We start from the raw sequence: 27,132 nt of genomic DNA, 5'->3' as shown, positions 1-27,132 counted from the left end.
ATTACTATGAAAAAAATTCTGGTTATAGACTAACACTTGCTGTCAGATGCTTATAAAAAATAATCCAAACAGAAAAGAAAACTATTTTTCCCAGCATGAGCCTAACTTCTACCACAGGACTTTCTAGCCCTAAGAAAGTTCTGCCATATGAGAGTAGTTGTGAACAAACCATGGCTACAGGAGTTTCCTTCTGCACGGTGGGGAGCTGCAGAAAGCAGGCGGGTACCACAGGTGGTGGACTTGGCGGAGAGAGGAGCATATGGGTTCGACAGCAGAAATAGATGTCACCATCTGGCACAAAACCCCTCAAATAATCCCATTACCTCCCTGTCCTACCCCTTATCCAGGTTGAGAGCAGAGGGCCTTTGAGATATATTTGATTTTTTCTTTATGACATAGTCCTGGTTTTAAGCAAATGTAGATAGAAGGTGATGTGTTTTGTTGGGGGTACCTGCCAAGGTGGAGTTCAAGGAAGAGGGGAGAAGTTTCTGAGGATGGACTCCCTCTGACATGACTGCTTGGATTGGAACTGGGGTGTTTCCTGGGGGTGCTAATTAGAACAGGAAAAGTGTAATCCCCAGGAAAGAGGGAGATCAGCATGCCAGCTGTTGGTGCGCAAGTGAAATTGATTCCTGGATGAGAGGTGTCTGCAGAAAGATTTCCTGGAGGCACTTCTTGCCAGACCCTAGATGACTTTCAAATGAGACTCCTGGACACAGACAGCTTGTTAGGTGGTTTAGGGGCTTATCCTGTGCAGGATTTGAACATCAATACCAAGCTATGGCTGCTTGGGACACGGACAGTAAAGTCAGATATGCTGTGAATACCTTGCTGGACTTCAACATCTAGAATCTCAATGGTTGTGAGCTTTCAGAGCCTTACTTGGGAGGATGGAATTTTGGAGACATGTGGCAAATGTTTCAGTATTTGCTGTTGCTGTTGAGTTTGTCCTTTGGTTTGTGTGCTTAGGTTGTTCTGTTGGCATGTCCAACGGAGCTTCAGTACATCCTTCATCAGCTATGACACCATGCCTAGATTCCCATGACACGATGACATTTCATCAAATTTTAAAAACATGATTATTTGCATTGGAACAGCCCACCCCTTAAAATGCCTAATAAAAGAAAATCTGGAAACCGATCCCCAGATTGAAATTCCTCATATAAACAAGTGTGCCTTTGCTGCAGGAGTTGGTTGCCGTTGTTACTCCCCTCAAGAAGGTTCCTTGTTCATGTAAAGATGACCTGTCTGTGGGTTAAAGAACAGTGCTGCCCCCGTGGGTCAGAATGGTGCCGGCCACACATGCCTTATTGTCTTTTTCTAAGCTGGACCCAGTGATGCACGCTGTGTGGACAGGGTGCGCTTGGAATTGGATGAGACTCTGCACACCCCTTCAGATTTTCTCTTTACACAGGGGATAGCCAGAAGGGCCTCTGTCAGTGTCATCCATTCTAGAGACTGGAGAGAATCCTAGCTCTGCTGATGGTCAATCAGAATTCCATCCCCCACCCCACACCTCTTTCAGATCCATGAGAAAGGAGAGGAAGAGTTCAATGAGAAGAGTGAACATTACTCTGGAATCAATGAGGAGCCTCTGCTCACAGCAGATCAGGTACAAATCTCTCTCTCTCTCTCTCTCTCTCTCTCTCTCTCTCTCTCTCTCGGTTCTTGGGACTTTTAATTCCTTTGATAGAGAAAAAGTCTGAATACATACCTGTCACATCCCTTTCAGGCAGTAGAAAAATGTATGGTCTTGTGGTGGCTGTGTCTTTGGTAAATTTCATGTCTCTTTAAGCCTCAGTTTACGCACCTGCTGTAATTCGGGATGTAATTCCTGACGTGTGTTGGATGGAGTCCGTGTTTGATAACAGCCAGAGATGGGCTCAGTGTTTACTGCCTTCATTTCCTGCTAAGTGTCTTTATTGCAGCTCATTGTATTTGGAGTCAAGACACTTAAACAAGGGTCCCAAATAGCTGTTCTCACAAGAATAGAAATGGCAGAAGAGGCTTCCAAGTGATGGACATTTTCTCATATTTCATAGAACACTGAAAATGTGGAGCCTTCCAAAAGAAGTATTAGAAACACTTGTTTGTTTAAAAAAAGATCTAATGTTTCACATTTTATTGAGTTACTTATATTTTGGTTTTAATAATTTGTTACTTAGGGAGAATACTCCTGTGTCTCTGGATTCCTTATTCAACCTTTGAGTCAACAACTATTTATGGACGCTTGCTTTGAGCAGGCACGTTTCAGGTGTTTTCACAGAGTGGTTCTGAAAAAGCTCCACTAGGAGCTTTTGGTTCCAGAAAGTGCTTCTCAGTAAAAGGAACTCTTTCATATCTGTGGTAAAAAGGTGGGCTATAAACAGATAAGGATCAAGAGATTAAAGGGAACCAGATTAAAAGAATAGGGGCTAGCAGTTACCTTGTGAATTTGGGGGGAAATACAATCCAGTGACACAAGTTCAATGATAATGACTCTGAAAGAGAAGCTCAGCCATAAAATTCTAAAGGGGGGTCGTGTAGTTTGCTCGTGTTCCATGGATGGCTTGCAGTAGTCAAAAACTAAGTATCCCTTAAATTTGTGAGTGGAGATGGGAAAGCTTGGGAATAAAATAGAAATTATTCCAAAGGAGGGGACCTCAGTGCCTTTATCTGTGATCCAGCCTAACATAAAGGAACCCACTTTAAAGACCAGTTGGCCTTGGAGATGGAGCCCATCACAGCATCGAGAACAGACAAATATATAGATGCACTGTTCTGACCAGACTCATGGATGGCTCCTTTCAGAAGTGGTCTTTGCTTATTCCATTTTCTTTATGTGTAAACAATTAATGTACAAAGTAGTTCAGCCTTATTCCTCTTGGCAGTTATCTAATTTTACTCTCCCTTCTAGGAGCTGTCCCCTACAAGAGTCTAGATTACAGCTGGGTTTCTGATCGATTTTCTGCTCTCCAGACCCTACCTGTCCTTTTATTATGTCATTACCTTTATTTCCACTTTTGTTTGGCAGCTTTAGTTCCTGTCCAGCTGAATTCTGGAGGAAGAGCTGTTTTCCTCTATGTAATAAAGGAACTCCCCATTTTGAGTCATCCTAGGAACACTTTGTTTTTTTCCCGTCTTAAGCATCATCACAATGAATGGACTGGATTTTGTGTTTGAGTTGGGTAGATAAAATGTCTTCCCACTTAGAAAGAAAGTGCTCAGCAAATTGAAGTAAATGTTCCCTTCCAGGAAGCTCTGCTTCATTTCCTGAAAGAGCAGTTTATTTCTAATAAAGCACTCATCTAAATGGTGTTCTTGGAAGAGGTTTGACATTAAAGAGGACTTTACATCAAAGGAAGAGTGTTTGTAAGCCTTTGGTCAGATCTAGTTTTATTATTACTCAATATTTATTAAGTAACAATATTGCTTTAGGAATTTTACAGACAGCAAGTTAGGAACATCCTTCCCTGATCAGAATTCAAGCTGGGATGTCCCTGCAGCAGAGAAGAGTGAGCACTGTCTTGTGTACCTTCTCCAGGTGATTGAGGAGATTGAGGAAATGATGCAGAACTCCCCAGACCCTGAGGAGGAAGGGGAGGTTCTAGAAGAGGAGGATGGGGGAGAAACCGCCTCCCAGGCGGACTTGGTCCTCCTGCAGGAGATGCAGGCCTTGACCCAGACCTTCAACAACAACTGGTCCTACGAAGGTGAGAGTCCTGGGGGCGGGCTCACGGAGGACAAACTCAGCTCTGCCAGGCAGGACACATGCTTCACACGCCACTAACAGAACCTCGGATCTAGGGAGTTGGCAATACCTTTCTTACTGGACATCAGGAGAGAAGTTAGCATTGCTGGGGGAGGAAGCAAGATTAAAATGGTAAAATGACCTGCTGTACAGCACAAGGAACTCTACTCAATACTCTGTAATGGCCTATATGGGAAAATCTAAAAAAAAAAAAAAAAGAGTGGATATACGTATATGTATAACTGATTCACTTTGCTGTACACCTGAAACTAACACAACATTGTAAATCAACTATAATCCCATAAAAATTTTTTTTAAATGAAAACAATGGTAAAACGAACCAAAGAACAAGACTAAAGGAGAACAAGTAGAGGAAATCTGAACCCACTATTCACAATGATGCTACCATGAAATCAATGAAAAAACCTACAAATGGTAATGATAATAATAGCTCGTATTTTTGGAGAGTTTTGGAGGACCAGGCGCTGTTCTAAAACTTTCTGTGCATAATCTCATTTCACGCCCGTGCCAACCCCATTAGGATTGAGCTAACTGAGTTTCCAAGAGGGTAAGTGACTTGTTTCGAGGCCACTGTCGCGGAAATATAATTAAGAAATAAAATCTCCTCCCCACCCAGAAAACCTCTCCACAGAAGTAGAGGTTTTCTTTCTGAGAAAATGAAAACAATTTCATTATTGAATTGATGCATGTCACAGTCAACCCACTAAAGGGATTGCAAAACTGGAAAGAAATCTCACCCGTGTCTACAGCTAACTGGACACAACCCATTACAATTTTGCAATTTAGAGTCAGGTGACAAGTTAGGCCCCTGTTTTCTTTCTTGGGGATGACTTTTCAAAGCAGTGGCTCCCAGGTCCTTGAGGAAACACATCTGAGTCCTGAGACTGGCCAGTGGCTTATTTAGCCATTAAAATGATGCACATACATTTGAAAAGGACAGAGAGAGAGATTCTGAAAGAAAAAAGGAGGTGAGGAAGAGGGGAAGTCTCTTCCCTTATTTTCAACAGGGAGAATCAAGCCTCTTATTTTATTTTATTTTTTTAACATCTTTATTGGAGTATAATTGCTTTACAACGGTGTGTTAGTTTCTGCTTTATAACAAAGTGAATCAGCTATACGTATACACATATCCCCATATCTCTTCCCTCTTGTGTCTCCCTCCCACCCTTCCTATCCAACCCCTCTAGGTGGTCACAAAGCATCGAGCTGATCTCCCTATGCTATGCAGCTGCTTCCCACTAGCTATCTATTTTACATTTGGTAGTGTATATATGTCCATGCCACTCTCTCACTTCGTCCCAGCTTACCCTTCCCCCTCCCCGTGTCCTCAAGTCCATTCTCTACATCTGCGTCTTTATTCCTGTCCTGCCCCTAGGTTCTTCAGAACCTTATTTTATTTTATTTTATTTTTAGATTCCATATATATGTGTTAGCATACGGTATTTGTTTTTCTCTTTCTGACTTACTTCACTCGTATGACAGACTTTGGTTCCATCCACCTCACTACAAATAACTCAATTTCGTTTCTTTTTATGGCTGAGTAATATTCCATTGTATATATGTGCCACATCTTCTTTATCCAGTCATCTGTCAATGGACACTTAGGTTGCTTCCATGTTCTGGCTATTGTAAATAGAGCTGCAGTGAACATTGTGGTACATGACTCCTTTTGAATTATGGTTTTCCCAGGGTATATGCCCAGTAGTGGGATTGCTGGGTCCTATGGTAGTTCTAGTTTTTTAAGGAGCCTCCATACTGTTCTCCATAGTGGCTGTATCAATTTACATTCCCACCAACCGTGCAAGAGGGTTCCCTTTTCTCCACACCCTCTCCAGCATTTATTGTTTGTAGATTTTTTGATCATGGCCATTCTGACTGGTGTGAGGTGATACCTCATTGTAGTTTTGATTTGCATTTCTCTAATGATTAGTGATGTTGAGCATCCTTTCACGTGTTTGTTAAGCCTCTTATTCTTAATGCATATTTGCCCCTGTGCCACATTCAAGTCTTAAGGGGTGGAGTCAAAATTGGAAACTAGGCAGGTTAACTGCAGAGTTCACACTCTTAATCTGTGTATCGTATTAACTCTCTGACACAGGTTTGTGGTAATCATGATCCTGCAAAGAGAGAGGTGGATGAAGCGTGAAATTAAAAGATGTAACAGCAGTGGCAAAACTGAGTATAAAATTCATCCATCTGCAGGGTTAGTGGTAACCAGGCGGCCGGAGGGTACACGTTCCCTGCGAGTGGATCCGAATGGGGGTGATGGGACTTATAAATGACGGAGAGGGAAGGCGGACTGGTCAGGGTATAAAGGTCCAAGCATGTACTAGAATCGTGGTGAAAATAGAGGCATGATCTGAGGAACTGCACCCTCTAAGTAAAACCCTGTGGCTCTGAAGAGCAGAGGCAGGGCGATGGCAGCAGAAGGAATCCGCTGGGAGGGATGGAGTGGATTTGGCCCTGGTGCTGCATTCACAGCCGCTCCAATCAGGCCATTCTCCGCCACACAAAGGTCCCACACATAGAACTGCTCAGCAAAAGACTCGGGAAAACGGCTGAAATGCAGAGTGAAATGGCAAAAACAGAAGGAGGAGGACAGCTCCAAAGAGCGAAATTAGAGGGGAAGGTTGAACTAAGTCAGCAAATACCCCGACACAGCGGGAGCGGAAAGGGAAAGGAAAATGGATTCTGATGTAGAAACAAAAGATGCCACTAGAAAGGGGCGCATTCAAAAATATGCTCCCGAATCTACTTTAGGTGAAGAAGTCTTAGGGGACAAGAACTTAAAACAAAGTGATCTGTGTCCTATCTTCCCAGGTTCCCTTTCCTTTTCTCTGACAGTAGCAGACAACTCGGTACCAACAAGCCAGACTTCATTTTTCTGTACATGTTGCCCATCTTTACATGTTTCACGTATTTTGGGGCACGTGTGCTGCGACTCAGGACAGTAGGTGTAAAGAGGGCCTCAGATCGCGCTGCTTATTTTGCTGTCAGCTGTGTCTTGATCAGGTTTGGGGAATAAACACCACCTCTCTATTGCTTCTCAGCACAGATGCCAAACCACTTTGTCATGTTTTTCCCCCCCGATTCTTGACCCATTTCACATGAGGAATATTACAGAGACAGAGGAAAAATAGGGAGATGGAACAAGGGATCAAAAACCACACGTCTGCCCACACACGTTTTTGTGGACAGAGTCCACAGTCCTTGGGGGCTGTTTTTCCTCCCTCCTTTGTTTCCCTGAGATGACGTTCTCTCCCGCAGTCGATAACTGGCTCTCCCTGCCGGCACGCCCCTAAACTGTGAAGGTCTGTCGTGGCCCTTTGAGGAACTGTCTGGGGCAGGGAGGCGGGGGGGGGGGGGGGTCTACTCCAGACCTGTCAGGCGGCCAGGGCCCCGGGAGCCTCTCCAGCGGGCTGGGCTTGATGCAGTGACCCCGCAGGATGGTCTTCCCCTGCAGGACTGAGGCACATGTCTGGGTCTGAGCTGACAGAGCTGCTGGACCAGGTGGAGGGCGCCATCCGAGACTTTTCAGAGGAGCTGGTGCAGCAGCTGGCCCGCCGGGACGAGCTGGAGTTCGAGAAGGAAGTGAAGAACTCCTTCATCACGGTGCTCATCGAGGTGCAGAACAAACAGAAGGAGCAGCGAGAGCTGATGAAGAAGAGGCGGAAAGAGAAAGGGCTGAGCTTGCAGAGCGGCCGGATAGAGAAGGGAAGCCACATGCCTCTCAAGGTAAGAGGACAGCCCGGCCCGAGGACCAAGTGCTCCCACGCCTCCGAGCTCTCCGTTGCAGGTCACGGGACCAGCCCTGCCGTGGCCCCAGACAGACCTGTCCTAAGCCGTGACAATGAGTGGGACGCCCTGGCAGACAGCAGAGCCACGAGAGGGAGAAGAGCCCACCCGTGTCCCCTGCTCCCCTAGAGGACACCCCGTCTAACTGGAGGAGACAGGATGTAACACTGGAAAATAAGTCACTATGGCGTGTGCTCTCTTAAGCTAGATCTTAAAAAGTGGGGTGAAGGCATTTAGGATTGAAAGGTGTTGTGCCCTGGGACAAGCCTGCTACTAGCACAGCTTATGGTCCTGACTCATCTCTTTAGGATGTCCATAGGGTGTTTCAGGATGGCACATTATGACGCCTTGTTATATTGACCAGATTCTTCTCACCAGTGGTTCTCCATCAGGGAAGCTCAGCAGAATCATCTAAGGAGCTTTTACAAAATACCCTTTCCTGGGCTCTCTCGCAGACCTACTGAATTGGGCCCGGGCATATGCATTTTGGAAAAAGCTTTCCAGATGAGGACAGTCGTTTTACACCTGCCCTTCCCAATGGCTGGGCATTTTGTTTTCTTCCCTGAGACATTTTCATCCTCATCCATCGAAGTTTCCCTCTGCTGCTTTAGTTTTCTGTTTACACAATGGAGGCTGAAATGAGGAAACCAAGGAATGCAGGGTGGGGGGGGCGGTCTCGTCGCCCGAGGCACTTACTCAGATAAGAGTCTTTGAGACTCTGCTATTTCTTCTTGCAAAGCTCAGGCTGAAATTTTGGCCTGTCTCTTAGCCCAGGTCTTACCTTTGCTTTCTAGTCTCAGAATTGGGGCCCGGATCTGGGACAGTATGGAAGCTGACGGGTCCAGGTAGCTTAGGGAGGACACAGGCGTCCCCGGGGCGATGAATACGAGCAGGAAGCACTTGCCCTTCTGAGTCTCGTTCTCCCCTCCTCCCCAGCGCTTCAGCATGGAAGGCATCTCCAACATCCTGCAGAGTGGCATCCGCCAGACTTTTGGCCCCTCAGGAGCTGACAAGCAGGTACAACCCATCTCCCTGCTCCCAGCTTCCTTCCCAGATTCCAGTAACTTGGTGTCTCCAACAGAGCAGGGGATGGTGAGTCACTAGAATTATCCCCGCACTGGGGCAGGTTGCAGGGGGAAATGTCCTGACAATTTCTTCCATTCTAAGGAGAAACAGAAAGTGTCTTTTTAAAGGCAAAGTTGTTTGAGCTTTAATATTAGAGGGCCTGGATAAAACTTAAAACTCAACACTACTTGTAGGCTTATGAGTTCAGTTGTTTTCAGAACCAAATGCATTAAAGGCGAATCCACTTCATGAAAGATCCCATCCAAGAGCTTCATTACCTCTGCCACGCTGGGCCACCAGGTGAGCCAATCCCACCAAGACTGCCTCTTCACTTCAGCTGCCCTGTTGACTGTAACCCGTGCTGCGGGGTCCCCTGTCTAGCTCCGTTTAGTCAATCACTTCTCACCTGAGAAGTGGCTTGCATTTCTGGCTCTCAGGTGCCTGCCGTGTGCTAGGCTCTGTTGCTTAGGGCAGTACAGAGATGGGTAAGCCCTGGTCCTGCCCTCATGCAATGCATAGTCTAACAGAGAAGGCCAGTTTGTCAAGAGACACCTTTGAGATTGTGCACAAAAACTGTGTATGTTTTAGACATATTTGTAGCTGAATCCTAAGTGTTAGAATTCTGGAGCTACGGCCTGGGAAGAGATTTCAGGAACATCTAACTCAGTCCCCTGAGTTCACAGCAGTGAGAACTAAGGCCCAGAGCGATTAGGCGTTTCCCCAAGGCCATGCTGCTAGTGGCAGGGCCAGGCCTGAAACACAGGCCCCCTGGTCTAGAGCTCTTCTCACTCACGACCCCAGGCTCCCTCCGAACCTTCCAGGTCTCTCTGGCCGGTATTCTCTGATATCCCACTGGACCCTAAGATGATTTTGTTGTAGGGGCACCTCCTCTCCAGCAGAGGGAGCAAACCCGACATCCCAGGCCCAGGGCGGGGTTGAGGTTTTCTCACCAGTCATCTTGACAGAAGAGAAACTATTCATTCTCAAGTTGCACTGCAGAAGATAAGAAAATATCACCCCCGCCTCCGCCCCTTAGAATGCTGTCTGCTTTCAGCCTGGAGGAGAAAAAGCTCACCAGGATTCCTAAATAATCAAAAAGTTTCTAGTGTCAGAAGAATATATTCGTTGGAGTGGAGGGACATTTTTCCTGGCTAATATGGTAAAGTCTTACTTCTAAAGAGACATTTTCCAAAAATGGGGGAAAAGTCCTGAAACGATGGTGCACACATCATCATGGGTATTGTCGAGAACGTCAAATTTGACGGAGCGTGTGTTTTAGAGAAAAGCCCAATCCCCACGCAAGCTGTCAACCGTATCTCAGCCCCCGGGGGCCGGGCTTCTGTCTCACTTGCTGCACACCCTGCTTGTCTTCTAGTACCTGAACACCGTCATCCCTTACGAGAAGAAGGCCTCGCCCCCGTCGGTGGAAGATCTCCAGATGCTGACAAACAGTGAGTTCCTCCCATTCGCAGCGGGACCGGGGGCCCATTTCTCTCCCTCCCACCCTGTGAGTTGCACCCGTGGTACCTCAGTCCGGAGGTGTCCCCAGAGCAGTTTCTATGGGTCATAATGTGCTCCACAACGTTGCACCACGTCCCCGGCACGGGGTACAATTAAGGAGTTCTGCAGCGATACCCAGAGCTGCCTCGTCTTTTCCCGGTTCCCGTGAGGGAAGAGACTTGCCAGAGAAAAGGAGCTGGTGGAAGAGGCTGGAGCGGTGGCGGGGCGGTAGTGGTGTGCAGGGGCTTTCTGTGGTTCATCCACAGGTCTCAAGGCTGTGCACTCTGCCTTGCCCTTTCTCTCTTCTGCAGCTTGAGGTTGCCTTGTGTCCCCAAAGCAGGGAGCTCCTTCTAAGGGACTGGCTGTATTTAATGAGAAGCCAGGTTTCTTGGGTGGGGTAAGGCTGATGAGAGAGAATAGAGTCTGGTTTTCCTTCCAGGCAGTGACTGCTTCCTCTCTTCCACTCTGACTCTAGTGTCAAGTAATATTAAGAAACATTCTGAGCTATGGGAGAAAACAGCCTGTGATAAAGAGCCTTTTGTAGGCAAAATCTCTTTATAGACATCAAACACTACAACCCCCAAAGGGCCAGGGGGGCACGTGGTGTCAGCCATCAGTGTCAGCTTGATTCTTTTAGGAAGAGAAAAATCCTAGGCTGAGATGTGGGGACGGGCTCAGTGAATCACGAGACCGTCCATCTCCCTGGCAACCGTGCACTGCATTGAGTGACACACTAACCGGGCGTTGCTGCGCTGCTGCCTCGGCGGGAATGGACCACTGCAGGGCTATTTGACACCCTAGGGAATGGGAAGAGGAGCTTCAACTGTTTGGCTGAGGAAGATAGATACCTCCTGGGCCCAGTGCTAAAGGTGCCCAAATGGTTTCATTTTTATCATTTTGGAGAACTAAAGCAGGAGGTTCTGGTAAATGGAAATCTTGCCTACATCAATAGATACTGTGGTCTTGAGAGTCTGGAATTTTATATTCAAAGTGCATTGGGTTCCTCTAAACTCATTTGGAGCGCCTTTATTTGCATACATATGCACAAAGATTTTTTTTTTTAACGGAAGCAGATAGAAACGAGCTGACATTTATAGGTGTTTGTATTTTCACAAGGAGTAAGCATTTGGAAAATAATTTGGACAAATTATGAAGGTTGATATATGTAGAGTACTCTATCGTGCTCTTTATTTTTTTTTTCTAACGTGCTCTTTTTAAAAAAAGGAAGAGCTATAAATTTATTACAGATACCTATTCAGGAATTCAGTGTGAAATCCTTTCATTTTAATTAAGAAACACTGGGTTTGTTTACACATTTCAAGTTCATTCTAAAAATTAGGGCTAGAGAATATCCATCATTTAGAATACTTTGGAAACATAGAAATGTGAACAAAAGAAAATAAGTAACTTCCTGTCCCCTCCACTGTGGTTACTGTATGGTGTTTTTCAGCCATAGTATTTTATGCCTTTTCCATATGGTTGGGATTATACTGGCTATAAAATTTCATATCATGATTTCAGTCACATCAGTTAACATTTGGTTAACATCCTTTTTATGGCTCTCTCTTCTGTCACATGGACATACGACATTGCAATACTTTATCCCTTTAAAAAAAAAACTGCCTGCTTTCCTGAATACCAATTCTCCTGTAGGTTATGGAAGCTCTCTTTTTGGGCACATCCTTGTATGGGTTTGTGAATCACAAATCCTCTTTCCCCGACTCCTGAGTCAAGGATGTAGGCCAAAGACTGGCTCTGGGGACTTGGCAATTTATATAAATTTCGGATTTTGGAGACCACCTTAGTCACATATTGACTGAGTGCAATTATTGTATTTTTACGCCTATCTTCTTGGTGGGCAGCATTTAGTCTGCTCATGCTCAGTTGCAAAGTATTTTCAGCCTATTACACTGAAATGAATCCATGTCTAAAAATACGGAAGAAATAAAAGAAACCATTGCCTGGATGGCCTGAGGTCCAGTCTTTTTCTGGAGTTGGCCACGGACTCATGCCACCATCAGGCTCTGTTCCTCACCCACTCCTGAGCTTTGGAGTCAAGTTCCATGACCCTGACTTGCAACTAGGCAAGGTAATCAATGGAAAACAGGACCTAGGAATGGACTGGGGGGTCCCTCCATTGTAATGGTTGCCTCCTGACCCCAGCCATCAGGGCCAGCTGATCTTTAGTGGTTTTTCCACTTGCCAAAAGTAATACATTTTCATGGAAAAAAGCTGGACACTGTAGAGATATCACGTAGAAGGGAACATCCCCCGGGGTATCTCACACCCCGAGGTATCTGCTTTTTACGGTTTCATGCACATTCTTCCAGATTTTTCTATGAATATTAGCATTTATTATTTACTCATTTAAAATTAATACATAAAGTTCTGCAGCCTTCTTTCTTCATTCATAAGTATGTCTTGTATATACAGATCGCTCTCATTTCTCATGAAGCTGTATGAGACTGCATATATACCATATACACCACAGTTTACTTAAGGCATCTATTGATGAATAACTCTATTGTTGGATAACCCACCCCTGCCCTCACTTTTTGATAGTATAAGCAAGGTCCAGGTATTTTCTTGAATGATTTTCTACAAAGCTGACTTCTACAACATGAATCATGAATATGAGAAGATGCTTCCTAGTTTAATAACAGAAAAATCTGTTTTAAAAACTTTTATAAAAAGCCTTTAGGCTTTATTCACTTCCCTATTGTTTGCTTCATGTGTAGGTCACATCCTGTTTCAACAAGAAGTCTGTAAGCTCCTTGAGGGTCATTAATACTCTTGCATTTCCACAAATTCTAGTGCTGTACTGGGCATAGCGTAGCAAATATTTGTGAAATTAAATTCATTTGCTGTTAATAAACTGGAGGTGAGGACTTTGCTAATAATATCTGTTTATATGAATAGAATGTCTTTAAAGACAGATTTATCGGTGGTTCGGTGATGTGACAGCTATTATTCTTAACATTTGGATTGCATCTGAAAGCTGATTCCTTTTTTAAGTTGCTTTGTTTATTTTTATGATCATTAAAGATACATACTTAGGAAGTGATGTGGAAATTATAGATGAGCACACACACAAAAAATAAAGGATAAAAGAGAAGTCACCTCATCCATAGGGCCACCCTGACTCTTTTGATGGATTTCCCACCAGCCCCCTCCCCGGCCCAGCAGGTTGAATGCTGACTCTTGCCAGAGGCTTCTAGACTTTGCTCAGTACTCAATGAATGTCTTGTTTCCTTGACTCCTCTCTCGCTCACTTTGGGTTGGTGGGTTGTCTGGCCCCAGAGGTGAGCTCTGTGCCCTGATGCATCTTAGGTCCTTTCTCTCTCCTTCCCCAGTTCTCTTTGCCATGAAGGAGGATAATGAGAAGGTGCCCACTTTGCTGACGGACTACATTTTAAAAGGTAAGAGCGGCCCAGGCCTCTGGGAGCAGAAGCATCCTCTAGGGCCCCCTCCCCCAGGACTCCTGCTGGACACGTGGAACCCACACTGCAGCCCTCCCAGGGCATCCACGCCAGGCCAGATCGGCCAGGGCCAGGGAACTCAGTGGACAATTGTGAGGAGGCCCTCGCCTTTGGATGTTGCTAGGAGGCCTGAGGAGGAGATTCCATCACCCCCAAGTCACCAGAGTGACTCCACACAAAAAGCGGCCAAACCAACAAAAGACTTTATTGTGAAAGTTCGCTGCGGCTTGGGCTGTTTAGTTGGCAAAAACAAAGCCAGAGGATACCTTTAACAGTTTCAGCTACTTGAAAGGCAGCAAACTAGAGTCATGATTAGCTACATCCTTTCATAACTTTTTTGTTTCATCTTATATTACGGAAGTTTTTAATATATATAAAAGTAGAGTGAACGGTATGATGAACTGCCATGTACTTAACATCCAGCTTTAACAATTATTAACTCCTGGCCAATCTAGTTTTCATTTATATCACTTCTCTCTTCCATGTTATTTTGAAACAAATACCAACCATTATATATATTTTTCATCCATGAATATTTCGGTGTACATTCCTAAAACATAACCACGATATCATGATCACAACTAGAAAAATAAAAAATGTAAAAGTATCTTTGAGGGACTTCCCTGGCTGTCCAGTGGTTAAGATTCCACACTTCCACTGCAGGGGGCTCAGGTTCGATCCCTGGTCGAACTCAGATCCCGCATGCTGCATGACATGGCCAAAAAAAAAAAAAAAAGTATCTTTGATTACCCAACCAGGGTTCAGGTTTCCCTGATTTTCCTATAAAATTTTTTCAGGTTATTTGTTTGAATCAGGATCCAAAGAATGTTCATACATTACAATTGCCTAATGTATCTCTTAAATCTCTTTTAATATATATAGGTTCCCCTTTCCCTCCTCTCTCTCATTCTTTGAATTTTATTTCTTAGAGAAACCAGGTTATTTGCCCCATAGCATTTCCTCATTCCGAGCTTTTGCTCGGTAGTTGAGTCCTCACGGTTTCATTTAATATGTTCTTCAACCTTTTGTATTTCCTGTTGTCCAGTAGAGCTAGAGGACTGATCACATTCAGATCGTCCACACCAGGCCAGACCAGGCAGGGCCAGAGAACTCAGTGTACAATTGTCCACAAAATTTTTGATAAGTTTTAGGTTATCAATGGTTGTAAACTTCCATTAAGAGACACCTATTACCTGGTTGTCTTTCTTTGGAGGATATTAATATCTGTATTAGTCTGCTCAGGCTGCTAAAACAGAAGACCACCAGGTGGCTTAAACAACAGAAATTTATTTTCTCACAGTTCTGGAGGGTAGAAGTCCAGGATCAAGGGGCCAGTAAAGTGGGTTTCTAGTGAGGACTCTCTTCTTGGCTTGTAAACAGCTACCTTCTCGCTATGTTCTCACACGGCCTTTCTTCTGTGTGTATGAGGAGAGTGCCAGAGCGCTCTGGTGCTTCTTACAAGGACACTAATCCCGGCAGATCAGAGCCCCACCCATATGACTTCATTTAACCCTCCCTCCTTAGAGGCTCCATCTCCAAAGACAGCTGCGCTGGGGGTTAGGGTTTCAACATGAATTCTTGGGGGGACACAAACATTGACTCTGTAACACTCTCCATCAATGGTCATTCATTGTCCAGATTCTTTTTTTCATTAGGTTTTGCTCCACAGGCACAACCTTGGGCGCAGCTTCCAAAGGCTTGTGGACCTCAGTTTAGAACCTCTGAGCTGTATTGTTTCCATAAGGCTCAGAAAGATTAATCTTAAATTTCTGCAGGATGAATTTAGGCTAAACATTGGGAAGAACTTCTGACTCTTAAAGGTTTTAAAAGAGCATCCCATTTCTCAAAGGAGGTGTGTAGAAATGGGTTCTTTAAGTCTGGGAGCCCGAGAGCTAGACTTTACCCCTCACGATCCACTGAAATGTCAGTGAATTTATAAAACTAGTTAACATTTACTGAGCACTTTCTATTTGCCTCTGAGCAACCCTGTGGGGTAGGCAGAGGCACAGCCTACTGTATACATGAAGAAACAAGCACAGGTAGAAGTTATTTCCCGAAGGTCGTAGAATTAGTAACAGCCAGACCCAGGATTTGAACCCAAGCAGACGGGCAGCAGAGACCACACAGTGAATCATTACACTGAACAACCTCCTATCCCTGGCTCTTCCTCCTTCTGGAAGGAAGACACGTGATCACCATCCTTCCCAGGCTCTAAGGGGGCAGTTCTCTGCTCAGGACGCTGGCGAGAGGCTGGCGTGACCACTCTCGGCCACGGCCACCCTGGGCTGGCAGGTCTGGCCGCACACTTGCTTTGACATCCCTTCTCTCCTCTTCTCTTTGCAGTGCTCTGTCCCACCTAACCTTGCCCTTGGGAGCAGCCTTGCTGCGGAGGTCACTGAGCAAGAGTCATCCCACCGCAGGGACTGCATGACACCACGTAGCCTCCGCCGTGTATTTAAACGTGTATAGCTTAACCTGGATTAAACATGAGCAAATGCGCGGGGTCCTTTGCTGTTGGCTTCTAGTCCTAGTAACCATTGGATGCATGACCGAGGGGCAGGGCTGGTGACGTCACCTCTTCTCTGCCTGTGTCGGAGGGAGGTAGACGCTGTCGCCACTCATGGTGCAGTCTGGCTCCAGCCCTCAAAAACAGCTTCCACCCTAAGACTAATTTTGAAATAAACCTTCATTTAATTAATATTTTTCATGTGCTTTGGCGTGTGGTGTCCCGCGGCCCTCTGGTACAAACCTCCAGAGGAAGGATGTGTACCTGCAACCACATGATGCTCGGGGCCCATGACAGCCAACGCGGTGTTTAGGGCCGGGCCAGTGGGGACGGGGGCATGCCATGTCCTGTGGCGGGGCTGCGGTCGTACAGACGGAAGGAGGAGGCCATCTGCAGACGCCTAAGATCTAGCTGCTTGACAGCTTTACAGGGAGCCGCACGCTGAGTTGGAGGAGCTACTGGTTAGAGAGGAGATTGTGAGGTTAGTGCATGGCAAGTGAAGCTCGGGGGGCAGCGGCTGGGCAGCTGTGGTGCCTCCTGTTGGGATGACTGGGTTGACTCCTGGAGGCCCGGGTGCTGGAGGGCATCAGCTCCGCTGGGTTCTCCCAGCGTGGGGGTCCCGGCTGCTTTCCTGACTGCTCCCACCGACCCCTGGTATCCTCTGGCCGTGTGTGCCCTCCTTGCCCTCCCTGCAGCCCTCGACTCCCACGTGCTGTCCCCGGCATTGGTGGCAGGCAGTTGCCAGCTTCTTTGGGCCAGCAGGTGAAAGCTGTCCTCGTATCCGGAGGGGGCTCGATTTCACCACGACCTGAACTGTTTTGGCTTCCATCTTCTGGCTTGAATGATATTAACTCTGCAGATTCCCACAGTCCTGTCTTAAAACGAAACTTGTATCAAGTACTTGCTATGCACCTGCCACTAGCTTTATCGCCTCTGCAAATCATCTCGCATCTCAGCAGCCCTACGTAGGTAGTAGCATTGTCCTGATAGAAGGATGGGGAGACCAAGAAGCAGAGATGCTCAAAGTGGTGGAGTCAGACTGGCACCTCGGCCTCTTATCCAGTTAGATCTCCACCCCCTCTTAGGAGTCTGGTGTTTGTGTGCCACACGGAAAGCCGTGCTTCGCCACACTGGCAGCTCCGCAGAAGGTCACAGATCGACACAGGTGACAATAGAAGGCATCCTTGTTGCCCTGTCTCTCACTTCCTGGGCCTCTGCTTTTCTAGGCGCGGTGCCACAGAGCAGTAGCAGTCTTCCCTGGGGGTGAGGGGGGGAAAACTACCCCAGTGCCTGCAGCTCAAACTCGGGCATCTACACAGAACAGGACTTCTGTGTGGACAGAGCCCCGGCCGCTATAGGAAGGTGGAAACACCACAAGGTACCCGTGCAAATCCTCAGGGGTCAGCATGTGGACCTAAGTACCAGAGCTTTGACAAAAAGGGGCACCTGCAGCTCTGCATGCTTTGGTGCCACGGCCAAGGGGCAAAGGGCCACTGGCAGGGTGAGGTCCTTAGCACGATTCACACTTGGCCAGCTATGCAGGGGGAGCAGTGAATTCCCAAGAGCCTTTCTTCCTGCCTTGGATTTGTCAGATCTGGGTCAGCCACTCCTTTCCCCCAATTTATCCTGCCAGCAGGTGTCTGAAGCAGCAGAGACAAGCTAATCAAAGCTGCTGGCAGTTAAAAATAAACCTCAGGTGTCAAGGAGACGCCGGAGGAGGTGAGTCTAGCAGGACGGGGGTGGGGGGGGGTGGGAGCGGCGGCTGCAGTTTCTCTCCTGTTGTCCACATCAGGAGCTGAGGGGGATAGTAAGTCAGTGTCTCGTGGTTTCGCATCGCCCTTTCCTCTGTCCTTGCTACTCAGCATGAGGGGCTCAGACCAGCAGCAGTGACAACGCGTAGAAACTTGTTAGAAACGCAAAACTCAGGCCCAGCACCCAGGAACCCCCTGCCCCACCGTTGGAAGCTGCATTTTAACGAGATTTCCAGGCAATTGGTGTTTGTGTTACGTTTGGAGACACTTTACTAAGCTTTCAGTAAAAAGCTGGAACGCTGACTCTTGGAGACTGAACCCTCAGAAAGCAAGGATGGTGTGATTAACAGGTGACCTCACTGTCTTCCCCCGCCCCTCTGCTACTCATCCCTCAGGACTGTTGTAACGTCCAGGAAGAGTCCCAGGGCGGATGGATACTTCAAACTCCAGTCAGTCCCGATGGCAAAGGTCAAGTCGACCCAGGGGCTTGAGCCAGGCACTCCGCCAGGGCCAGCGGGGAGCCAAGGCCTGCAGGGCACCCTCCTGGGCAGGTAGGACTTAGTCCGGCCAGCAGGCTCCTTTACTGAGGTGCGTCCCCATCAATTAAAAACCTCCATGTGGGTTTGCGAAGCTTAATCTGATCCAGTCTTGGTGAGGAAATGCCACTGTAGGGCCCGATGCCAGCCTTTGGTTGTGTAGAATTGAAACAAACTATCCTATGTCCCCATATTCCCTTTCCTTGTATCTCTGCTTCAAGACGGGAGACAGATGTGGTATCTCAGAAAGAAAGCCCAAAGGAAAATCAATCAATCAATTAATTAATTAAAAAAGAAAAATGGGACTTCCCTGGTGGCACAGTGGTTAAGAATCCACCTGCCAACGCAAGGGACACGGGTTCAAGCCCTGGTCCGGGAAGATCCCACATGCCGCGGAGCAACTAAGCCCGTGTGCCACAACTACGGAGCCCGTGAGCCGCAACTACTGAAGCCTGTGTGGCTAGAGCCCCCGCTCTCCGCAACTAGAGAAAAGCCCGCGCACTGCAACAAAGACCCAGTGCAGACAAAAATAAATAAATAAATAAACAAATTTAAAAAAAAGGAAAGAAAACCCAAAGGGAAGGACGTTGGGATACTAAGTTTTATGGGATAAATTGGAGTTTTAAAATGAACTAAACCTTTTGCAGGCTCACTGGAATCATATCTGGACAATAGCTACCTTCAGCTGGAGGTCAGGGAGGAGATGGGAAAGTCATGAGGTGCAATCCAATGGGTGTTTTAGCATGAATGATGAACCAAGTCCTAACGGACGTGATGAGTCCGTTCCATGGGCTTTGAGCATCGCTGTGTCCCAGGGACTCCCCCAACAGCCCCGTCACGGAGAGCGCTTCCGGTCTCACCAAAGGCCGGGAGCAGGGGGCACCCCAGGGGCCCAGCCCTCCTTCAGCAGAAGCGTGAATCGGGAGGGAGCCGGGAGAGGTGACACCCGGGCCAGCCTCCGCGATTAGTATGCGTGGAGGGGAGAGTAATTAGATGCAGCTCTTGGAGAAGAGACACTCACGTTCTTGATGGCGTCTGATTATTTATTTCCTTGGGAGGATGAGAGGAGACTCCTTAGGATTTCTGTCTGAGCCTGAGCTTTGCTCTCATCCCTTCATGAGAGAGGGGACGCAGAGGCCACTCTGCTTACCAGGAAGGTGCTTGGCTTCATATTACTGCCTTTCTTTTAAAAGAACAATGGGCCACCTTAGCCCACAGCCTTGCAGCTCCACCCCCCCACCCCCTGCCCAAGCCCTCATGCATATTCATCCTGCTTCAAAGAGCACAGCAGGGAATATGCAAATTGGCCAGGCAGGAGCTGGTTGGCATTTTGATAATAGCTTTGTCTGACAAACCCCAGAGACACGTGCACATCTAGTTCCTCTTTATCTCTCTCTCTCTCTTCCCCTCCCTCCCTCCCTCTCTCCCCTTCCTCTATCCTGTGTCACCCTCTTCATTCTCTCTTCCACTCCCCATCTGTCAGAGAACAGGAAAATGAATCACAGAACCAGAGAAGCGAGTTAATGAAAGGCCAGGTGTCTGCATTCCAGTCCGGTGTATTTCCACTTTTCTCTCCTCTCCTCCTCCTTGAACAGAACCATTTTGTTTTTCCCATTAAAGTGTTCCTGATCTGACAACGCCCGGGGCCCCGGGCCTGCCCTCTGCTCTCAGTGGCCTCCCCCACTTCGTCTGGGCCCCATTCTCTGCTCTCTCTCCCAGAGATGAGCTCCCTTCTCTTTGTCCTTCCATCTTTCAACCTGCTTTTACAGTCAACAGTCGAGCCTAAAAAACCCAAGAACCTGGCCTCGCCCTCTGAACAGGAGGGAAGGAATCACCTACACAGGCTGGAAGTGAGGGAGGCTCGGACGGCTGTTGTCATCACTGACAGGTTACTCGGACTCAGCAGTTCCTGACCGCTCGCATCCATCTCTACGACACATCTGAGCCGCCATCAGCAACGGCGCGATGGACCTGACGTTGCCCCCTTCTTGGTCCCCGTCTGTTGACAGTCAACAGCGGCCTCTCCCCCAACACTATCTCCCCAACCCCCTGCCGCAGCACCGCTCCTAGAAAAGTACGCAGAGCAATTTCTTAAGGACTTAGGTCCTGCCCCTCCCCCCCAAATGTAAATGGTTGCTCCTAGAAAAGTACGCAGAGCAATTGCTTAAGGACTTAGGTCCTGCCCCGCCCCCCCAAATGTAAATGGTTGCTCCTAGAAAAGTATGCAGAGCAATTTCTTAAGGACTTAGGTCCTGCCCCTCCCCCCCAAATGTAAATGGTTCCAGCGGGAGCTGGTGGGCTACTGGGTAGATGCTCTGCTTCGGGAGAAGCAGCTAAGGTTTGGATCCCACGTCTTTGAAGGCTGTTTCATCTGGGAAACTTAGAGGAGAAAAGCAAAGGCAGGGGCAGGGATGCAGGCACCTCCGAGGATTTCAGGGAAGAGGGGAGTCTCTTCCATTGACCTTGAAGGCCAGCCCTGATCAAGCCAAAGCTCAGGAGGCAAATTACCTCATAGAAGGAGCATAGGTTTGAGGCTTGGGTTCACATCCCAGCTCTACTACCTATTCGCTAAATAATTTTTTAAAATTAATTAATTAATTAATTTATGGCTGTGTTGGGTCTTCGTTTCTGTGCGAGGGCTTTGTCTAGTTGCGGCAAGCGGGGGCCACTCTTCATCGCTGTGCGCGGGCCTCTCACTGTCGCGGCCTCTCTTGTTGCGGAGCACAGGCTCCAGACGTGAAGGCTCAGTAATTGTGGCTCACGGGCCCAGTTGCTCCATGGCATGTGGGATCTTCCCAGACCAGGGCCCGAACCCATGTCCCCTGCATTGGCAGGCAGACTCTCAACCACTGTGCCACCAGGGAAGCCCCGCTAAATAATTTTTGAGAAAATTATTTAATTTCTCTGTTTCCTTATTTTAGAAATGGGATATTAATATTAATCATAATGCCAGTAATTCTCCCAGGGTTTTTTTGAATCATTTACAGTATCTAGCATATATGCTAAGTGCTTAATAAATTGTGACTTTTATTGTTACTGGTAAACTTCCAGGAACATAGAGAAAGGACTGGGCCCTATGGCCTCTTGAGCCTCACCATTTTTTCAATCCAGAAGGCACCAGGAACACCTGAAAACAAAACCAAAACAAGATAGGGTGTGGCCTGTTCCTCTCAAATCAGCCTCACCGCCTCCCTTTAGGCTCCCTAAATCCTGCTTAGTGGTGGCCCATCTGATTCTAGGACCAGTGGCCTCTGGGCTCTCCTGCACAAGGCGACAAAGCCAAGAGGCAGAGCTGGGTCATATTCTGATTTCTCAGCAGGTTCATTCACGGTGGGTGGTGGAGGAGGGACGGTGAAAAGTCACATTTATTTTGCACTTGAGAAAAGATTCTATTTTCACTGGCAAGGAGACAGGTAGAATGACAGAAGAGGAAGCACAAGGACCACCCCAGACGCACTCAGAGAAGCCTCACGTGCTGTAGGATTAGCACGTGATCCGATCAGGTGGGGACGCGAGGATAAATTCAAGAGGTTGGAGAAAGGCACTGCAGATCTCCCGCATAGGAAGTTAAGCCTCGAAGACCACTGCTTCCTCCACCCGCCGCCAGAGGGCAGCTCTCAGCTCGAGGGGCGGAGGTTGGCGGGATCCGGTGAATCTCTGCAACGCGGGGGGGGGCCCCGGGCTCCCGTGGCTGGACGTGGACGGCAAAGGTGGGTGACAATTTACAATGCGCTGTGGATGGGGTTCCCACAGGGAGTGGGCAAGTTGGGTTTACTGACCCTTGGTGCCCTTTCCAGGACTGAGAAACAGTGTTTTCACACTAGCCTGGGCTCCTTGTGTGCAAAGACCCGTGGAGGGGGCGGTACGGAGGGCAACAAGGCCCTTTCGGCTCAGAGCGACTCACCGCGGAGCTTTTTCTGCAATCAGGCTTGGGTGAGGCAGTGGTTCAGCATCTCCGGGGTGCTATTCAAAATGCACCGACCTCAGCCCCACCCTTGGAGAGTCTGCTCTAGCAGATTGAGAATGGAATTTGGGCGCCTGCACCTCCGAAAGCCTGCTCAGCAATTCTGAGGTGCCCCCCTGCCGAGAACTCCTGAGGTGGGAGTCGGGAGAGAGACGAAGATGCCCTTGGGCATGGAGGCGCTCGGGGGATTTCGTCACAAGAGAGCTAGGTTATTTCATCTCCTTCCAAAATGTGGCGCCACGTGCATACACAGCGCCGTGCAGGCAAAGGGGCAGCAGGAAATGCGGAGCAGGCTAGCTGCTGGGGGCCTGGGCAGTGATGTGGTCTCAGCTTCTCCAGCAGGGCTGGGGCCGTCCGCAGGGCGGAGCAGCATCCCCAGGAGAAGCTGGGGATCCGCTGCACCGTCGTCCGCGGGACTGAGTTTCATAGAAGATCCGCCAAAGGGGAACTTAATCACCGTCCCCTCTCACCGCCTCGCTGTGCAAGTGACGAAGTGAATTTAGATGGTCCCTGTGTGTGAGGGGAAGTATTGGCAGAGCCTCAGTCAAATCCAGGGGAAGGCAGTGCTCTTTCTCTCCCTGCAAAGGAGTCACGGGAGGCCCGCAGGTGGGCAGAGCTGGCCTTACATGAGTCTGATATCATAAAATGTTGCAGTACTGCGGGGGGGAAGAACCACCCAGAAATTCACGAAATAGCAGGTGGGTGGGAGATCTGCACACCTGAAGTGAGTTCTCTGGATAATGCTTGGGTGTAATAAGATGAAAAAAAATCTGAAAATGAAAAGGTATAATGAGATATACACAACTGAAGGGAATTGTCTTAAATGGCTGATTGTAATGAGATGTACATAAATTGTCAGGCTTGTAATGAAATGAAAAAAAATTCTTGCCTGGTAATACTGGGTGTAATGTCTACACCTGAAATAAGTCGTCTCAGTGCACTGAGTGTAATGAGATGCACATAATTTTAAAGAGTGTAATGAGATGAAAAATAAATCAAACACTTGTCTTAAAAGGAAAGATGTACTTAGATGCACACACCTGAAGGGCATTGTCCTAAATGGTTTTGGTTTAATGAGATGCATTTAATTTGCAAAGGGGCTAAATGAGATTGGCCCAGAGAGAGGCTGAGAAATATAAAAGTATAGGGTATACTTGACAGTGGTATCATAAAATCTGCCTGGTATGTGGGATGGAAATAAGATGCTACCTTAGTAAATGCGTGGAGGACTTCCCTGGTGGCGCAGTGGTTAAGAATCCGCCTGCCAATGCAGGGGACACGGGTTCGAGCCCTGGTCTGGGAAGATCCCACATGCCGCGGAGCAACTAAGCCCGTGCGCCACAACTACAACTGCTGAGCCTGCGCTCTAGAGCCCACGAGCCACACTACTGAGCCCACGTGCTACAACTACTGAAGCCCGCATGCCTAGAGCCCGTGCTCTGCAACAAGAGAAGCCACCGCAATGAGAAGCCTGCGCACCACAATGAAGAGTAACCCCCGCTCACCGCAACTAGAGAAAGCCAGCGCACAGCAACGAAGACCCAGCACAGCCAAAAAGAAAGAAAGGAAGAAAGAAAGGAAGAAAGAAATGCGTGGAGTATGATGCTGTTGGCATTCTTTCTGCCAGTCCTCCGTGACCTTTGGTCTGGGATGCTCTGCAAAGTTAAATTATCCTCTGTCCCTCATACGATGCCAGGCACATAGTAGGCACCTGTGGATATTCACTGAATGATTAACTGGCTCAGGGAGTTGTAGTGTATTTAGCAAAAGGAAGTTAAAGGGAGCAGCTGTAAAACAAGGAACTTCTAAAAGGCAACTGAGAACTATTTTCTGAGAGCGATGTTTCTCAAAGTCTTTAGCATCTTGATCAGAATCTGGGAAAAATCTAGTCGTGGGGCCTAATCATATATAACAAGCAACCTGGTGGTTTTTATGCCCCAAGGCTCATGATCGCCTCTGAAGGCCAGGTAGGCAGGCAACATATGAGTGAAGGTATCTGGATGTCAGACGCAGGTACCTTTGCAATTAAAGGTGGGAGATTTCTTCACTTCCACAAATATATTCTCCCCAATTGTTTCAAAGGCAGAGCCGTTTTTCAAAGGCAGAGCCCCCCCCCTCTTTTTTTAAAGGAACCATTGTCTTATTTTTATAAATTTACTTTTATTTATTTATTTTTGGCTGCATTAGGTCTTCGTTGCTGCGTGCGGGCTCTCTCTAGCTGCGGTGAGCGGGGGCTACTCCTCGTTGCGGTGCACGGGCTTCTCGTTGTGGTGGCTTCTCTTGTGGAGCACGGGCTCTAGGTGCACGGGCTCCAGAGCGCAGGCTCAGTAGTTGTGGCACACGGGCTTAGTTGCTCCGTGGCATGTGGAATCTTCCTGGACCAGGGCTCGAACCCGTGTCCCCTGCATTGGCAGGAGGATTCTTAACCATGCGCCACCAGTGATGTGCCACCATCACTCTTGCTGGAGCAATGGGTATAGAGATGTATTCTCCTTTTTAAAAAAAACACTCATATATTGGAGGGAAAGGCAAAAAAGGAAAAGAATAAAAGGGAGGAGGAAGCATAATTAGTCAACGAGCCAACCAAGGAGTGGCAGCCCGATAATAAATGACCCTCAGCCTTCGGGTTGGGGGACCACATGAGTTGCCATTGTCACGACAACCTGGAGGCCACATCATCGGGGGCCACAGTGACTCAACTACATTCAGCTGTAGCCGGGTGGGAATATAGGTCCCGAGTTGCCTGATTGCCCGATTTTTGAAGAGAAACCAGGAATCTGAATTTTTATGTGCAACCTTCTAACTTAAATGTTGGCCCCCAAATTTTACAAAACAATATATGGTCCAAACAAAACATGGCCGTGAGCTGAATTTGACCTGAGTGCCTCCTGTTTACAACTCTGAATGATCAAGCTTGAGGTCATTGTCCTAGGATGCGATCATAACTCATCCATTATGGGTATGTTAGGAGCTCACTTCAGTCTCAATCTTCCCCTAGAATGTGCATTCCCTGAAGGCAAGGACTATCTCTTTGTTGATCACAGTTATATCCTCAGTATCTAGAACTGCCTGGCACAGAGTCGGCGCTCAATTAATACATGAATGAATGAGTCTGTGCCGGTTGCAGTGTGACAGTCACTGCCCTCATCTGGTCACATCCAAGGCAGCAGAGAGGTCCCATGGTCGAGGAAGTTGAGCTCTGGTCATGAACTTCCCTGAGCAGGAATCTCCAATCAGGTCATCCCTGATGGGCTCAGGGCTGGGGCTAAAAGTTAGTCTGAACATTTCCCAGGGCCCTGATACCACAGCTCCATTTTGGGGGTAAAGGAACTCTCCCCCACCCCCAACCCCGCATTGTCCCATCTCTCTTACTTCCGCATGGATTGTGGCACATCTTCTCCATGGGTTGGATAGGATTGGGGTCATGCACAGACAGAGGTTGCTGTCTCAAAAGACAACCACCCACATCTCAAATGATTTAGGAAACCACTTTTTAGTTAGAAGCATTGTGTAAAAGATGGTAGAACTTGAGAGAAAAACTTAGGAAGGGGTGGGAGAGGCTGGGGTAGGCCACTGTAATTTCTGAGAGTAGTGTTTCCTAAAATGTGTTTTGTGTGTAACTAGTATAATTGAATAGACATTACTTGAAAGAAAAGATAAATACATTTGGGGAACATGTTAAACAGACAGGTTTCTTTCCTGCAGGACTTCTCAGAGGCTTTAATGTACTAATGCACATTATGAAACTCCTCTAACAAAATATAATATGCAGTTCATCCTAGACTAATTGGGCTGTGGAATTTTTTTTTTTTTTGATAGCATATCTTTTAAGACTGTGTTCCTTGGAAATCACTGCTTTGAAAGCTGTCTTCCTGGCTCTGGAAGGTGAGGTTCTAGGTATCATCGTCCTGTGGCTCTTGAGACTTTTTTCACTGCCCAGAGGCGGCGTCTCTGCTGTGTTTGCAGAATCTCCAGGTGTGACTGGGGGTTGGGCTCTGGGAGGGCGGTGACCCAGGGGACCGCTATCCACGCTGCATGGAGGCCCGTTTTGCCTGTGGAATCGCTCCCTTTCCCATCTTCAGCCTGGCCAGAGGGTGTCCACGGGTAAGTGTAAACTCTGCAGCCTTTTTGAATGGGAACAAGGAACTCCCCCTCCTGCTTCTAAACCGATACCCCAGTACAGGGCCCAGATAAGGAAACCTCTAGGTTGAAAGTAACACGAAAGACTGCCTCTCACTTAGTTGGGGAGATAGCTGCCTCTAAATTTCTTCCCGCCCTAGGGAATAGAGTGCTGAATTATGGGGTTCAAAGGGCAGGCTACCCTCTGGACACAGCTCCTGGATTCAATGTGGCAGTCAAGACTGCCTCTCCTTCCTGATTCCCGGGACCTTTCACCTGAGGGATAGGGCATGCGAGGGCTGGGGGAGGGGCAGTGGCGGCCCCAACTTGCATGGAGGTCGGAAAAGCCAGGGGCTTTGAGGGTAGAGTGTGGTGGAAGAGCTCCCCTGCTATGGGGGCAGCCTGCCAGGAGAGGGCAGTGCAGAGCCTCCTCCTGTCTTCCCTCCTCCATCTCTTTGTCTCGGAGCAGACACGTCTGCGCTGAGTGTACCGAACTTGGCCGTCTTCCTCCCCAGACAGGTAAACTGAGGACGCCCAGAAAGCCCTCTTCCTTGGTCCTTTCATGGGTATTCAGGTCAACAAGGAGTATGCTGAGGCCTCCAAATTTTCTCTGGTCCAGGGTCCCCCTAACCCCTAATCACAGAAAAAGAGAATCGCGCGCCAGAA

General features: G+C 47.8%; 1 protein-coding gene across 4 annotated transcripts in view; it reads left to right on the top strand.

Moving 5' to 3' along the window:
• FEZ1 (fasciculation and elongation protein zeta 1) overlaps nt 1-16,288 on the top strand; it is a 39,329-nt gene extending 23,041 nt beyond the window's left edge. For all 4 annotated transcript variants that reach the window (XM_082341052.1, XM_082341049.1, XM_082341051.1 and 1 more), the window contains 7 exons: nt 1,526-1,612; nt 3,524-3,692; nt 7,215-7,486; nt 8,483-8,563; nt 9,987-10,062; nt 13,465-13,530; nt 15,934-16,288. In XM_082341052.1, the coding sequence (XP_082197178.1) occupies nt 1,526-1,612; nt 3,524-3,692; nt 7,215-7,486; nt 8,483-8,563; nt 9,987-10,062; nt 13,465-13,530; nt 15,934-15,950 (768 nt within the window). In that variant the 3' untranslated portion in view covers nt 15,951-16,288. The remainder of the gene's footprint in view (nt 1-1,525; nt 1,613-3,523; nt 3,693-7,214; nt 7,487-8,482; nt 8,564-9,986; nt 10,063-13,464; nt 13,531-15,933) is intronic.
• Nucleotides 16,289-27,132: the final 10,844 nt, after the last annotated feature.

The sequence above is a fragment of the Balaenoptera borealis genome (genome assembly GCF_965194805.1).
Source record: "Balaenoptera borealis genome assembly, chromosome: 11".
Lineage (NCBI taxonomy): Eukaryota > Metazoa > Chordata > Mammalia > Artiodactyla > Balaenopteridae > Balaenoptera > Balaenoptera borealis.
Note: the sequence above shows the minus strand (reverse complement) of the source record. Positions and strands in the feature narration are given on the sequence as shown.